General features: G+C 42.7%; 1 protein-coding gene across 2 annotated transcripts in view; it reads left to right on the forward strand.

Moving 5' to 3' along the window:
• LOC133444494 (cadherin-related family member 5-like) overlaps positions 1 to 15,653 on the forward strand; it is a 32,729-nt gene that overhangs the window by 1,898 nt on the left and 15,178 nt on the right. For both annotated transcript variants that reach the window (XM_061722316.1, XM_061722317.1), the window contains exons 2-7: positions 7,299 to 7,480; positions 7,584 to 7,640; positions 11,275 to 11,364; positions 11,472 to 11,558; positions 12,588 to 12,689; positions 15,376 to 15,558. In XM_061722316.1, the coding sequence (XP_061578300.1) occupies positions 7,299 to 7,480; positions 7,584 to 7,640; positions 11,275 to 11,364; positions 11,472 to 11,558; positions 12,588 to 12,689; positions 15,376 to 15,558 (701 nt within the window). The remainder of the gene's footprint in view (positions 1 to 7,298; positions 7,481 to 7,583; positions 7,641 to 11,274; positions 11,365 to 11,471; positions 11,559 to 12,587; positions 12,690 to 15,375; positions 15,559 to 15,653) is intronic.

Consider the following 15,653-nt stretch of genomic DNA (forward strand, 5'->3'; position numbering starts at 1 on the left):
CCATTGGGTAATCAAAATTAGCTTTTTTAATAGCATACTTATGCTACACCTTTCCTTCCCGGTGGTTTTGCTGGTTTGTCGTTTCCCAGTAAATGTAAGGGCTTGTTTACATCCAGCTGACAGATACCTGAGCTGCATAAAGGCAGGTGTATCTGCTGGAACTGGATGTTCGGATAAATCCATTACAAAAATAAGAGAAGAGAAGGAAGAGAAGTTCAACGAGGAAGTGAACTGTTGTAAACTCAGCGGCGGAGTTCAGGATCAAAGGGGTTTACCCACAGAGATGAAAATATAATTAGGTTCATTCTTTCTTTCTTTAAACAGAATCTGGGTTTTCTTTTTAACCCCGAAACTGTTTCGGCGCTTTTCCACTAGTCCTAACTCCAATATTTCAATATTTTCAGTTAAAATCTATTCTTAAAAATTTAAATTTTAAAGGAATCAAGATGGGAACTAATACTGTCCTTGATAGTAAATTAAGAGCTGCTTCCACTGGACGAGGAACAGTTTGTTATTCAGTTATTCAGTTATTCAAAGTTGCTACTCATCTCAACTGGGCGTGGTTTCTTTTCCACTACACTCCAGCACCTGGAGCAAAGGTAGGAGGTTGGAGAAGCTGCTGTGACGTATTTGATTGTGTATCTAAATGAAGAAGACAACAACACTAAAGATGTAGAACCTGGAGGAGATGATAGATGTGCTGCTGGGTCTGTGGCTTGTGTTTGATATCAAGTTAAAAATGAGAGAGAGAGAAGCTTGTTGTACATGTTTTTAGTTTGTCTCTGTGCTGCTGAAAAGTCAGCTGGAGCCGTGAGCAGCTATGAAGAGACAGAGCTCCTGGTAGATCTGGTCGTTCCTTATCTCCGTCTAGATCCCTTTTTAATTCTCTCCTCAGCACCAGGTTTATGAACATCTGACCCTCAGAGTTGGACCAGAACAGACTTTTGCTGCCATTGCTGGTTGAATAAAATGAACAAGAATCCGTCAGAGTCTCTTTCTCTGATCTCCTCCTCCTGACTCAGACGTCTGACTCCAACCCCCCAACCAATCAGTGGCCTGTAGTGTGATGATGTCAGATACAGCCGACTCAGCAGCTTAGAACCTTGGAAGAATAGATACAGAAAAGTATCTACTCGGTATGTAAGACCCCTAGTGGGAAAGAACCAAACTGAGTGGAGGAGAGCCGAGTAGGTGCTGGTGGAAAAGAACCAAACTGGGCCGAGCTGAGTAGGTACTAGTGGAAAAGAGCCAAACTGGGCCAAGTAGGGACTAGTGGAAAAGAACCAAACTGGGCCGAGCCGAGTAGGTACTAGTGGAAAAGAACCAAACTGGGCTGAGCCGAGTAGGTACTAGTGGAAAAGAACCAAACTGGGTTGAGTAGGTACAAAGTGGAAAAGAACCAAACTGGGCCGAGCCGAGTAGGTACTAGTGGAAAAGAACCAAACTGGGCCTAGTAGGTACTAGTGGAAAAGAACCAAACTGGGCTGAGTAGGTACTGGTGGAAAAGAACCGAACTGGGCCTAGCTTAGTAGGTACTAGTGGAAAAGAACCAAACTGGGCCTAGTAGGTACTAGTGGAAAAGAACCAAACTGGGCCTAGTAGGTGCTAGGGTAAAATAACCAAAATGGGCTGAGTAAGGACTAGTGGAAAAGAACCAAACTGGGCCTAGTAGGTACTAGTGGAAAAGAACCAAACTGGACTCAGCTTAGTAGGTACTAGTGGAAAAGAACCAAACTGGGCCTAGTAGGTACTAGTGGAAAAGAACCAAACTGGGCCTAGTAGGTACTAGTGGAAAAGAACCAAACTGGGCCTAGTAGGTACTAGTGGAAAAGAACCAAACTGGGCCTAGTAGGTACTAGTGGAAAATAACCAAACTGGGCTGAGCTTACTAGTGGAAAAGAACCAAACTGGACTGAGTAGGTACTAGTGGAAAAGAACCAAACTGGGCCGAGCTTAGTAGGTACTAGTGGAAAAGCTCCATTTGTGTGAGCTGTGTGAAGTTTGCTCAGGGCGTTGCAGGTTGTGATTTCACAGTGCAGAAGTCAATACAGCAGTAAAAGTGCACTAAAGTGACGCCAGACCACGTCCCTAATTATATGGATGCATAAAAACGTGTGTCTCCATCGTGCAATGATTCACAATGTTTGAGAAATTGAGGAAGGGCGGTACAGGTTGTACGGCGAATATAGCCCCATTCATTCCTATGGACGATGTTACCGTGGCGACGCAAAACGTATTAATTCCCATGGGAAGCGTAGGAATGAATGCAGTACAGTCAGAACCACCTTAGACGGAAACAGAAGCATTGGCTTCGGTCTGAGGAGCCTCTCCCACGACACCTTTTATCAGGTTTTTATCCTTCTGGTGCATTAAAATAGGTTATAGGAGTCTACTTTGACCAGGAAGTAAATATTTCCCTGCACAATAAATTGTCATTCAGGAAGTCCATAGATGCAAATGTTGTGCCACAAAGGTGGGGGGGCTGGTTCAGTTATTAGAGAGCAGTGGTGTTACCAGGATGCCAGGTGTGGGTGGGCATTAGTCTTACCCGGGGGGGCAAAAAAAAAAAAACTAACGCCAAATCCAGCGTAGGCCTACTGCACCTTAGAACATGTTTTGTTTTCTCCTCTCTCAATGAAATACATAACTGAACATATGAACATGCAGGTGATAATCTTTTTTTTTTTTCTAAGTTGATAGAGGAGGTAACGACACAAAGGTAGAACTTAGAACACAATGAAATGTGCACAGTACTGGAGTTGAGGGGGGATGAGGGGGGATGGCATCCCCCCTGAAATAAAAACGGTCCAAATCATCCCCCCCTGAAATAAAAACGGTCCAAATCATCCCCCCCTGAAATAAAAACGGTCCAAATCATCCCCCCTGAAATAAAAACGGTCCAAATCATCCCCCCTGTCAAACTGCCATCCCTCCTTTCCATCCCTTATGTCATTTCATCAATGAATGTGGTTTTACTGCTATTTCAACATTTAGAGTCATCACCAGAAAAATAACACCAGAAAAATAACTTATTTGACAATTTTCACCTGTTTCAAGTAAATTTTCACTTGAAATAAGTAGAAAAATCTGCCAGTGGGACAAGATTTATCTTCTCATTACAAGCAAAAAAATCTTTTTCCACTGGCAGATCTTTCTATTTATTTCAAGTGAAAATCTACTTGAAACAGGTGAAAATTGTTGTTTTTTCCAGTGATCAGTCTTGTTTTAAGTGTAATGGGATTTTTTTTACTAAAATGAGACATTTTAACTAGAAATAAGACAAATATTCTTGTTAAGATTGTGAGTTTTTGCAGTGATCCATGTTACTTATCCTGTGAAGGACAGAGTCATATTGATAAGTTCAGAAAAGTGTTTTTTATTGTTGTGTTTTGATGTATTTGATGTAAGCCCAGTGGATATTTAAAGCTTACAGAAGGCTGCATTTAACTGCTGCTATGTCATTCCTGCAGTATTTCTGCAGGTGTTTTGGTCACTGCTATTATTTGTAATATATTATATTATTTGTAATCAGCACAAATTATCTGTCCCCATATGATCAAATCCACGATCCCCCCTGATTCTTTTTTACAACTCGAGTACTGGATGTGCAGGTAATAAAGCAACAGGTTAGGTTACAGTTCCTTATTATCCCAGATACCATCTACAGGACGAGTCTGCGGCTGCTCTTGGCAATTTCTGTCACAAATCTATTCATGTCAAAATTCCTTGTAATCTCTTTCTCGTGGGCCAAAATGACTAAATCTCTCTTCCGTGAATGCAGCATTGTTCCGCGGAGAGGAGTGAGAATGCGGGTTAATGTTGAAAAAGAGCTTTCACGTGCAGCTGAAGACACACCAATGATTAGTGCAGTGACATACAGTCTGTGCAAGATGGGAAATGCATCTTTGTCCTGCTGAACGCATTTGCAAACTTCAGAGAGGTTCACATCAGTTGGCAGTTTATCCATTAAAGGGGACCTATTATGGCATCTAATCCCTATTTTAAACAGGCCTGAATGTCTTAAAAACAAGCTTTTGATTTTTTTTTCATAAATAAATTAGAAATTCAGCCTCTAAACTATGTCTTTATCTTCCTATTCTCTAACCTCATTATCTATGCGGGATTCTGAGTGGGCGGGGCTATGATAATGAGACACTGTGCTGATTGGCTGCCTGAATGACGTGTAGCAGGTGTTGTTTTTGTGTTGTTGTGTTGGTTTTTACAACCAACAACAGAGCAATTCTAGCTCGAACAGACGCCATCACGATACACCGCTACGAAAAAATGGCGGAAGCTCCGGCCGGCGGAGTTGTTGATGTTGTTCCGGCCAGAGTTAGTTGTGGGCGTGGTTTCACACATCGCTCCTGTCGTTACGTAACGACAGGAGCAGAATCTTATTGGCTCGTAGAAAGTAATCTATGAAGGACTGCCATTTATGAACAAATTTAACTGAGTTGCCTTTTACTGAGTATCTCACCTTTTCCAATTTGAGAAAAAACATAACATCACTAAGCCAAAGAGAAATAGACAGAGACTTGGGGGATTTCCATGAAAGTAGGATACGACGTCTTGCTAAAAGAGATGTGAAAGCCAATACTTCTGACTGTGTGGGGCTGATATGTGAGGAGTCAACAGAGAGTCCGAATATTGCTATGAGAGGGGGCCATAACAACATTTTTCACCAGAACTTTAGACATGATCACAGAATAGTCACTCCAAAATTTCTGTAACCTAGGACAGGAAAAAAACATGTGACGTAAATTGCAGGGAGAGCCCTGGCATCTGTCGCATAGGTCTGCAACATTCGGATATAATTCCTCATCAGGCAATAATAACTAAACAGCAAAATCAGTCTCCAAGTAGCTGTTATTCCCTGTGTACCAGCCTGTTGCCAGGGGCGGGGGTGTAAGAACAACAGTGAAGGAAAGAGTCCGAGCTCAGACCTTTGCAACCCGCAGCTGTGACAAATATGTACAAAATAAACACAAACAACTGGGTTAGTAGGAGAGGATGAGAGAAATAGATAATAAAGTAAAACCCAAGACACCAGAATAACTTCTCACCACCAGAAAACCAAGTTCTTCTGATGTTTCCCACACAGAGACACACCAATGTGAAACTAACTTCACATGTGCGCTCTGGTCATTCAACTGGGAAATGAGGGAGAATGTTTGTTTTCTGTTGTGGAAGAACATGCCATCAAGATCCAGCAACGTGGATGCAGCAATAGACAAACAAGCTGGCTCTATTTTAAAAGACAACTCCCACCCTCCTAAATGTGAGTTTCAGCTGCTCCATCAGGTCGGAGGTTCATGGTACCTGCTTGTAAAACCAAACGTTACAAAAACAGCTTTGTACCAGCAGCCATCAGTGCTATTAACAAGTGAGAGAAACTGCAACATAACCTTGTATTTATGTTTTGTATTGTTTCCTTTATCTTGTTTTTATGAAAAGGCAAATTTTTTATCCTTTGGCTTGGTTTGAATATTCTAGTGTTTTTATCTACTGATGTTTTAACTTATCTTTTTGTTCTTTGTTCTTATAGCCAAAGCACTGTCGTCACTTTATCTTATCCTGTGTTGTTGAGTGTTTGGTTTTGGATTGTATGTGGAAGCACTCACTGTGAACCAAATGTACCCAAGGGTACAATAAATCTATAAATCTACCTATCTATCTACCTATCTATCTAAAATAAACAAACACACTTAAACTAATAAACACAGTTGTGAGGGATCAGCGGTCCGGCTCACAACGTAAAACTAAACTAGTTACATTTGTTTAACTAAGGTAACTAAGACACAAAGCAGCCTCTCAGGTGGATCTTTGTAATGAAGAAAAAGCTGGTTTGGTCTGGCCGGCCAAACCAAATGGATGAGTGGTGCATTATGGGTACAGCAGCTGGGCCTCCTTCAGCTCCGGGTCGGTCCAAAGGCGTTCACCTCGTCAGGGCAGCAAGGGTCCCGCGTTCGGCTCATCTGGGGCTCGGAACGTTGGCGGGTGATGAGGCATTGTGACACCGTGGCTGACGTGAAACTCCAGCTTCCTACCCCCTGCAGGGCTGACACCTTGGAACAGACTTGAACCACGGGAATGCCATATGACCAAGTTCCTGACTGACTGATATGTTAATACCAACTCATTTGGCCACAGATCACATCTGACTGTAAATTGCTTTTTGTCTCTCACTTGGCCTGTTTATTCCTGCCTTTTGTACTTTGAACTTACTGTATAAAAAGTCATGATTCCAACCACTCTGGGTCGGCACACCAACTCAGACCTGATCTGTGTCGGTCTGCTCACCACCGGCTTATTGATTAAAACCCACTACACCACAGCGGACTTCTGAACTGGTTTTGATAATATTCTTCAACACGGGTCACTGGTTGCAGCGCTGCAGACTGTGGTTGCCATTTCAAAGCAAACAGACGTTTCTTCAGTCACGATAATGGAGGAGGCCTGCCCATAGCTAGTAGCTCTTCATGCTAAAATAGGAGCTGTGGCCTCCTTCATAGCTCACAGGGAACGCCATGGTACCGTGGACAGGGCTGGAGGAGAAGAGATCTTGGGAACAAGAGAGGAGGAAAAGAGAGAAAAGAGAGCGAGAAAGAAGGGGTGGGGGTTGGGGGGCTGCTCTTTATAGCCGGGCCTGGGCTGCAATAAATCAGCAGGGGCCCCTCCTACGATTTGGGGTTCCTGCCCAATGAAGAGACTATTTCTTATCATCGAAGGGCCGTAAATGCAAAGCCTGCTGGGGCTTTGAGTCATTATGGAGGTTCCTTTGCTTCCAACCTGGCGGTCAACGTTAAGAAATGGAGGCTGGACTCAAAGTTGGGCCTCAGAGTTGAAATTAAGTCTTCCCATGTTCAACACAGGACAGAGGCCCAACACATCCATCCATTTGTTACTAAATGATTCTTATTCTGGCACAATTTATCACCAAGAGACCATCATTGACTTTTGAGGTGCATTTTAGTTTAACTATTTTATTCTTTTCTAATTTAACTAATTAGAAACACAACATGTCTTTATTTCAGGCAGTGGTGAAACACAACATGTTTAGAATAAAATATTCACAACTTTACACAGAGAAGAATTCAAATACCAAACAAAACAAGTTATTCCTGCTATAGAGCTCAGATTACACCGTCTCCCAAAATCTGTCTTCTTCTGCCATTTCCAGATACAAAAGACTGGCAAACCTCCCTCACGAATGAATAAAGGCCACTGGCGACAAAATATCTTGAAAAGAAAAAGTAATTCTACACTAATGAAAATGACTTTGCTTTTTGTCCCAACAGTTTGTTCAGCTGAAAACCAAGTAAATATCGCAGAAAACAATGCAGTGAATGCTGTTGTGACAACTATCACCACCGCTGGACCAGGAGTGACCCTCAGCTTCAGAGAACCCGGTGGAAACCCGGAAAATGCTTTCAAGCTCGAGGGAAACGGCCTGCTGGCTGCTGTTGAGCTGGACTACGAGGTCTGGATGTGATGGAACTGAACCTCTGAACCTCTGAACCTCTGAACCCAGACCTGGGACACATCCTGAGCTTTAACACTCTTTCTCTGTTTGTCTGTTTCAGGTGAAAACATCGTACGCAGTTGGGATCAGATGCATTGACACGGAGACAGGAGAACAGGTAAACATAGAAGATAAAACTTTCAGAAATACAATTATGAAGAATACGCTCCTTTTGCTTCATTTAACGATAATTCTTTAAATATTTTTATCCCGGTTTTTTTCCCATTTTATTTATTGCCATCCTCTACCAACCCCGGGAGTTCCTGCACTGAGCTCAGGTCTCCTCCTTAACCTGAGCAGCAGCAGCAGCTTCTTTTCACCAGACAGGGTGGGGTTTCTCCGGCCGGACGTAGCGCGTGGAAGGATCACGTTATTCCGGCCGGATCCTCCCCACCCCATCTGTTCCCCGGTTGGCCAGAGGGGGCAGTAGAGCCCAGGACTGTTGCATGTTTTTGTGAGGGTAGAGAACATTAGCTACCCAAGGGAACACGGGGAGAACATGCAAACTCCACACAGAAAGATCCTTTCTCCAACCCCACCCATGGTGTGGGCACTGAAGTCATGGGGGAACTAACACGCACTTCAGCGCCCACAGCGTCCCCGGCGGGAATCAAACCCAGGACCTTCTTGCTGTGAGACGGCTGCACTACCAGCTGCGCCACCGTGCCCCCATTTAACGATAATTGCCCCATTTAACGATATTTGAGTAATAATTAATGACAGATTGATTAGATTATTGACTTTTATCTGAGCCTGAGATCCTCGATGAAAGCCTATGGAGTCCCCTGGGACAGAAAACTGGACTCACTGCCTTTCACTTGGTTATTGTCAAGGCCAATAAATCCAGAGGCTTAGCTTCATCACTGTATGAATTACTTCTCAAGTCGACATACAGTATAGAAACCCTTACTTTTCAGTCACGTTGGCAGACCAAACTAATCTTTGATGAATTACCCTGGAAACACATTTTCACCAACTTAAAACTTACCCAAATAAATCCTGATCACTAGTTTATTCATTTAAACTTTCTGCATATAACTTATTTAACACTAAAAAAACAACATGCAATGAACAAAATCAATTCTCCTCTTTGCAGTTTTTGTTCAAGTAACACCACAGGATCATTCCTTCATATGTTTTGGCAAAACCCGCCTGTACTATTGTTCTGGAAAAAAGTCAGTATATATATATATATATCCAATGTCACTGGAAAAGCAACCCCATGTTCTCCCAGGGTCCTGATTAATGACGACTCTCAGTTAAATTTACAATACAAGAAAAAGTTGTGTACCTGGCAGGATTAACAGCCGCTAAAGAAATGCTTGCTCTTCAATGGAAACCACTACATCATCTACCAACATGTCACTGGTTTAAACTGTTGTCACTGTGCGATATTTTAAATCGTTTGATTCAGCCCCATCTCAAACTGCACGACTAGATCACTGAGTTCAAAAGTTCACAGCCCACGAGTCTCACACTGTACAACCCGATGCTCTGATGACCCGTCTGCTCCCACTATACATTCATAATTCTCACGTCGGACTTCTGTGTACTGGAACTGCAACGTCAAAAAGAAGTGGAAGAGGAGGAACCCCGAAGTGGGAGACACCAAAGATGCTCAGCAAAACACTTTGCCTTAGCAATTTGTGCCATTCTAGTCACTGCCTCCGCAGAGCTTCAGTAGGAGTTTCTTGTAGTCTCCTGATGTGTCTCCAGAGATCTGTAAACAACTCCTTTCTACAGTCCAAAGTTGAATTCAGTGTCATGTCTGATGTATCACCATGTATCACAAACCAGATTGTTGGGCCCCCAAAGGCAGCGCAGGTTCAAATCCTGGCCTTTCACTCTTTCAGGCATCAGAATGGCTTGTCCTAAAAAAAGAGGAAAATTCTCAACATGGACGAGTGAGGGCGCAACGCGGCCGAACCCTCTAGGGGGGTCCGGGGGCATGCCCCCCCGTAAAATTTTGAAAAATACGGTAGACTCAAAATGGTGCATTCTGGTGGTCTCAGAGCTCCATAATCACATCTTTTATCAATGCAAGAATACACACAAAAAATCAGAATTTTTGCAAAGAATGATGCATTTTGATAACATAATAACACACATTCATCATCATGGGTAATTCTTCATGCATGAATAAATCTTGAAATGAAAATAATTATATCTTAAACTTCTACAATGGCCAGAATCCCCCTTTCCCACCGAAAAAACTAGGGATGCACCGAAATGAAAATTGGAGGCCGAACCTGAAGCCGAATAAAATTTAAAAACTTGGCTGAATACTGAGTACCGAATAGTCTACGGAATGCAGTTGTTCACAGTTTTTCATTTATTTTGCAATTTTTTTCCACAATTGCATAGATAATAACAACAAAAACAGTAAACTAATGAGTTGAGCCACTGTCAAGCAGCTGGCGATGCGGTTGCTTAAATTGACCAAAAGGTGGCTCTCTAATCACAGTTTGTGTACTGTGCATGACTCTGACGCTGGTTAGTAATTAAGAAGTTAAAACTCACTCGCCACTTACGGGACTCAGTAGCCAGCAGAAACGGCAGTAGGAGCATTTATTACATTTATTAACTGTAGTATTATGAGAGGTTATTTCTCACAGTATTAGCCTAAAGGGACTTAAGTCTGATTTATGGTCCCACGTTACACCAACGCAGAGCCTACGGCGTAGGGTATGCGGCCGTACGCACCGTACGGCGCGCGTCGCTGCGTACCCTACGCCGTAGGTTCTGCGTTGATTTAACGCAGAATTCAGGCTTCACTCACTGCCGCAACGTGTTGCCTCCAGTCATTTCAATGAGAAGCACACCGCGAGAGAGAGAATGGGGATGACACGCAGCAAAGGTGCGCAGGCCGGGATTCGAACCTGCGACCGCTGCAGGAGGACTGTAGCCTCAGTAGCCTATAGAAGCCTCTGCTTAACCCACTGCGCCACCGAGCGGCCCACGGATGATTTATTCATATTATCCCCCATAAAAATGCATAGGTTTTGTTGCCATGGTAACAAGCCCCATAGGATAGAATGGGACAATTTGGCTTCAATATCTCAAAAGTTGTAAACAGTCTAATGAAACCTCAGTATGTTGTAGTCCACAGAGTCTTTTAACATTGGATCAAAGTCTCTACGATATCGCGTTGCTGCTCAACAAGCGTCCAAAGTTCCGTTAGCATTAAAATGAGCATAGTTGAATATCTCAAAAACCGTAATAGCTAGCATGATGAGACAAAAATATTTTGTAGTACAACGCGTCCCGGGTTTTTCAATTTTTTATTGATGTCTGTACAATAAACCGTTGCCTAGCAACAAGCGTCCAAAATAAAATGGAATTTTTTTTAAATTGAAAGTTAAAAATCGCAAAAACTTTAATAATTGGCATAATGAAGTTGTACAGTCCAATCGGGCCGAGTGTTTGAAAATTTGAACGATGTCTCTACGATAAAGTAAGAAGAAGAAGAAAAGGGAAACCTTTTCTGTATACTAGTATATCGCCTTCATTTTCATGTTTTTCCTCGTTTTTTCGGGCATGTTTTATTTTTGGGGGATTATTTTCTTCCACATCAGAGCGGGGTCATGCTCTACACCCGCTGGTGCGCAGGGGGATTTTTGCGCCTTTAGCTTGTTAGCAAAATGCTATAAAAATTGCCCTTTGGGCCGTTTTGGACAATTGCAATATGGTCATTAATGACAATGATGATGGAGATTTTGCTTGAAGATAATTTCTTAAATGTCTGTTTTCAGTTGTCTATCGGCATCGCCGTAATTGTGCTAAATTTGAACGACAACCCTCCGGTCTTCAGCCAGAATCTGTACGAGGTCAGCGTTGAAGAGGTAACAGCTCGTCGTTGCTATGGCGTCCTGCTCTGTTTCTGCTGAAGGTTGGGATGATTATTGATTATTAAATAAAACCTCATTGATCTGTTGGTTCTTCTTCCCAGATGTCCCGCATTGGAACGACGGTGGGGCAGTTCCCCGCCACCGACCTGGACAAACCCACCATCTACTACACCCTGACATCTGAATCCGTACGCCTCCAGTTTTTATCTTCTCTGACATAAACTAACACCAAAAACCCCAAACCTGCAGGTCTGGATCTGGACCCTAGTGGTCTGTAGAGGACCTGCAGGTCTGGATCTGGACCCTAGTGGTCTGTAGAGGACCTGCAGGTCTGGATCCAGACCCTAGTGGTCTGTAGAGGAACTGCAGGTCTGGATCCAGACCCTAGTGGTCTGTAGAGGACCTGCAGGTCTGGATCTGGACCCTAGTGGTCTGTAGAGGACCTGCAGGTCTGGATCTGGACCCTAGTGGTCTGTAGAGGACCTGCAGGTCTGGATCTGGACCCTAGTGGTCTGTAGAGGACCTGCAGGTCTGGATCTGGACCCTAGTGGTCTGTAGAGGACCTGCAGGTCTGGATCTGGACCCTAGTGGTCTGTAGAGGACCTGCAGGTCTGGATCTGGACCCTAGTGGTCTGTAGAGGACCTGCAGGTCTGGATCCAGACCCTAGTGGTCTGTAGAGGAACTGCAGGTCTGGATCCAGACCCTAGTGGTCTGTAGAGGACCTGCAGGTCTGGATCTGGACCCTAGTGGTCTGTAGAGGACCTGCAAGTACTCAAAAGTCTATTACTCCTTGACGACACATAAATCCTGCAGGGTATTACGACACAAATGAACCCAGGAAAGTCAACTTCGTCTTCTCTTTGACATCAATACAAAAAGTTATACTGATTAGATTTTTTGTTTTGTTTGGACTAATCCAATACAACTTTGGTTTACTACTTAGGTTTAGACATTTAAACCGGACTTATGTAGAAACACATATCCTCACATAAATCCTCTCTAAGAATGAATATAATAAAAACACAAAAGCATTTTTAAAGACCCCTCATTGAAGGACATAGGGCCTAAGTTCAGTTATACTGATTAAGAGAAGCAAGTATTTTCAGTTCTGTACATTGTTGTTTTATAAGTCAGTGTTTTCCAGATTGAGACCAGATCTGAGTTCCATCTTCAAAGCAAGTTAGAAGATTATCGTTGTCATTGTTCATTTCTGCAGAGTGAGTTTATACTGAAGTCTGCCACCGTCCCAGAGGTCCTCGTTAACGCCGATCTGGACTACGACAAAGTCAAAAACGTCCAGCTGGTTCTGGAAGCTCAGGTGAGTCTCGTCCTTATGGACTAAGATAAAAAAAGATGCGTCCATGTTATAACTATTCGTAATGATAAACATTTGTATGTAAATAAAAAAGGTCAATTTCGTAAAAAACTCTTCACCGACCGAGAACAGTCAGCAAAGAGGAATTGAAACCTAACTTGTACAATTAACGTTATACAGTATATATTATAAATGTACAAAATGGACTGATCTATCATTAAAAGCCATATTTTGGTCAACATTATATCTCAAATTAGTTTTGTTTTTGTCTTCTTTAGTGCCAATTAGCTAACTTAAAGGAGCATGAGGCAGGATTGAGGCAGGATTTATGAAAAAAATTCGAATACGTTTTAAGTTTACTAGTAATAATGTCAGATGAAGCGTTCCAAACCCAAAAGAATGAGCCCTCTAGTGTATCTCTCCTTTGCCTTGAACAGGCTGTGTGCTGCAAAATGTGCTGCAATTGTGACCGGAATTTCCCGCGCTGGGCTGCGGATGTGACGTCACATGACGCTGCATGCACGTTCTCCCCGTTCTCCCGTGCCGGCTTCACTGTTGGCTGCAGTACCCCCGACGGCCGTCGTGGTGAAGGGTGGCGCTAGAGTCTCATTTCTTAAAAGGAGCCTCATGCTCCTTTAAGAAAACTTTTAATGCTAGTAGCTAATGCAAGCAGTAACTGGTATTTTGTTAGCTTGTAAGCTAAAGCAGTATGTCTTTATGTCCGTAAACTGTAGAGTATTTTAAACAGTACAATTTTATGAAATAAATATTGGATGGATTATTTACTATTTATTGACTTATTTACTTCACAGTGAATTCAATTCAATTCAATTCAATTTTATTTATATAGCGTCTAATACAACAGAGTTGTCTCTAGACGCTTTCCAGAGACCCATACCCAGAACATGACCCATACCCAGAACATGACCCCCGAGCAGTTATTACATAAACAATGGCAGGTAAAAACTCCCCTAGTGGGAGAAAAACCTTAAGCCAAACAGTGGCAAGGAAAAACTCCCCTTTAGGAGGGAAGAAACCTTGAGCAGGACCAGGCTCATAAGGGGGGACCCTCCTGCCGAGGGCCAGACTGGTGGGTCAGGGACGGCAACAGCACAGCAGGCAGGTGGAAGCAGCAACGGGATGACCAGGGGTGGGGACCGCAGGCCAGCACGCAGCTCCAGAAGCTCCGGCCCAATCAGCAAGTCCCAGGTTGGGGTGCAGGGTCAGTGAAGATTCGTAGAAACTAGAGTGGTATTCATCAGACTTTTAGATTCATACCTAACCCTAATAATTTATCAGACTTGTGTGTGACAGCAGAATTTTATATATAACTTTTTTATTTGCATACAATAAAATATCAGAGAGAGAAACAGAGAGAATGGAGGGTCACAGAGAGAGAAAGGGTCTATAATCTAAGGGGAGAACTAAATTTTGGAAAACATAAAGTACGAACAACAATGAAAAGCATGTGCATATCAATATATCATATATCTGTGGAACAGTTTGGAGCAGGAAATGAAACAAAGTACTAACATAAATCTGTTTAAAAAGAGATACAAAAAAATATTTATGAACAGGTATATGGAAAAGGAAATGGGTTAACGAGGAGTGTGATAAACAAATAAAATAGGGAAAAATGGTATATTATATTTGCTTAAGTTATGTTTAGATATGTATGTGGATATTTATGTAGTATGTATTGTATGTTGAGGGGGATAGTTGTAATTGTGTAGTGTTATATGTTTTTTACGTGTGTAGCGTATATATATTAGTAGCGATATTTATGTGGTTTGTGTAGTGTATATTTGTATAGATTTATATAATGTTTGTGTTTTCTGTATATTGATATAATATTTGTGTAGTGTTTGTATTTTCCGTATGCTTGTATGGATAGTTATGTAGTGGTAGGCATGTTTGCGTGTGTCGAAGAATAATATGAAAACCAGTTCAGAAGTCCGCTGTGGTGTAGTGGGTTTTATTCAGTAAGCCGGCGGTGAGCAGACCTACGCAGAGCGTGTCTGGGTCGGTGTGCTGACCCAGAGTGGTTGGAATCATGACAAAGCACAAAAGGCAGGAATAAACAAGCCAAGTGAGAGACAAAAAGCAATTTACAGTCAGATGTGATCTGTGGCCAAATGCCGGCATTTGTCATGACTGTCACTAAGTTGTAAATTACCCCATAGGGTTTTCTCGTGATTCAAATCTGTGGCCAAATGAGTTGGTATTAACACATCAGTCAGTCAGGAACTTCATCATATGGCATTCCCGTGGTTCAAGTCTTTGTTGAGGCGAGTTCAAAGGTGTCGGCTCTGCAGGGGGTAGGAAGCTGGAGTTTCACGTCAGCCATGGTGTCACAATGCCTCATCACGTGGTATTTGTATAGATTATATGGATATGGATATTGTGTAGATATAATAATAGCAATACTGTAAATTCATAGAGTTATAAAGGGGTAGGAACTAGGAAAAAGTGTACACTTCTTCCTACTCCTTTTTCGAACCTATGTGCATATGAAGATTCATTCATTCATTCATTCATTCATTCATTCATTCATTCATTCATACAAATGTTTATCATTATGAATAGTTTTAACATGGACACATCTTTTTGGAGGCTATCTTACTCCACAAGTCCTCAGTTGATTTACCAGTGAGTTGTTTTTCCTCCGGTTGTTCCGGATGTCTTGCAGGACACACTGCCGGGGTCGACTGATTCTCCGTCCTTCACCGCCACCACGACCATCTCCATCACCGTCACGGACGTGGACAACCGGCCGCCCTGGTTCCAGCCCTGCACCTCCTACCCTGTGGGGGGGGTGCTGGTCTGCACGGGCTCCGGGTACACGGGCCGGGTGGTCCTGAACGAACTGAAGGTGACCGGACCGGGATTTATCCATGTTCTCTATCTCTTTCATTAAAAGAAAAACTAAACAGTTCAACATCATTACAACAAATCTCTATCCTCGAA

This window comes from Cololabis saira, chromosome 5 (assembly GCF_033807715.1).
Source record: "Cololabis saira isolate AMF1-May2022 chromosome 5, fColSai1.1, whole genome shotgun sequence".
NCBI classification, from domain to species: Eukaryota; Metazoa; Chordata; class Actinopteri; order Beloniformes; family Belonidae; genus Cololabis; species Cololabis saira.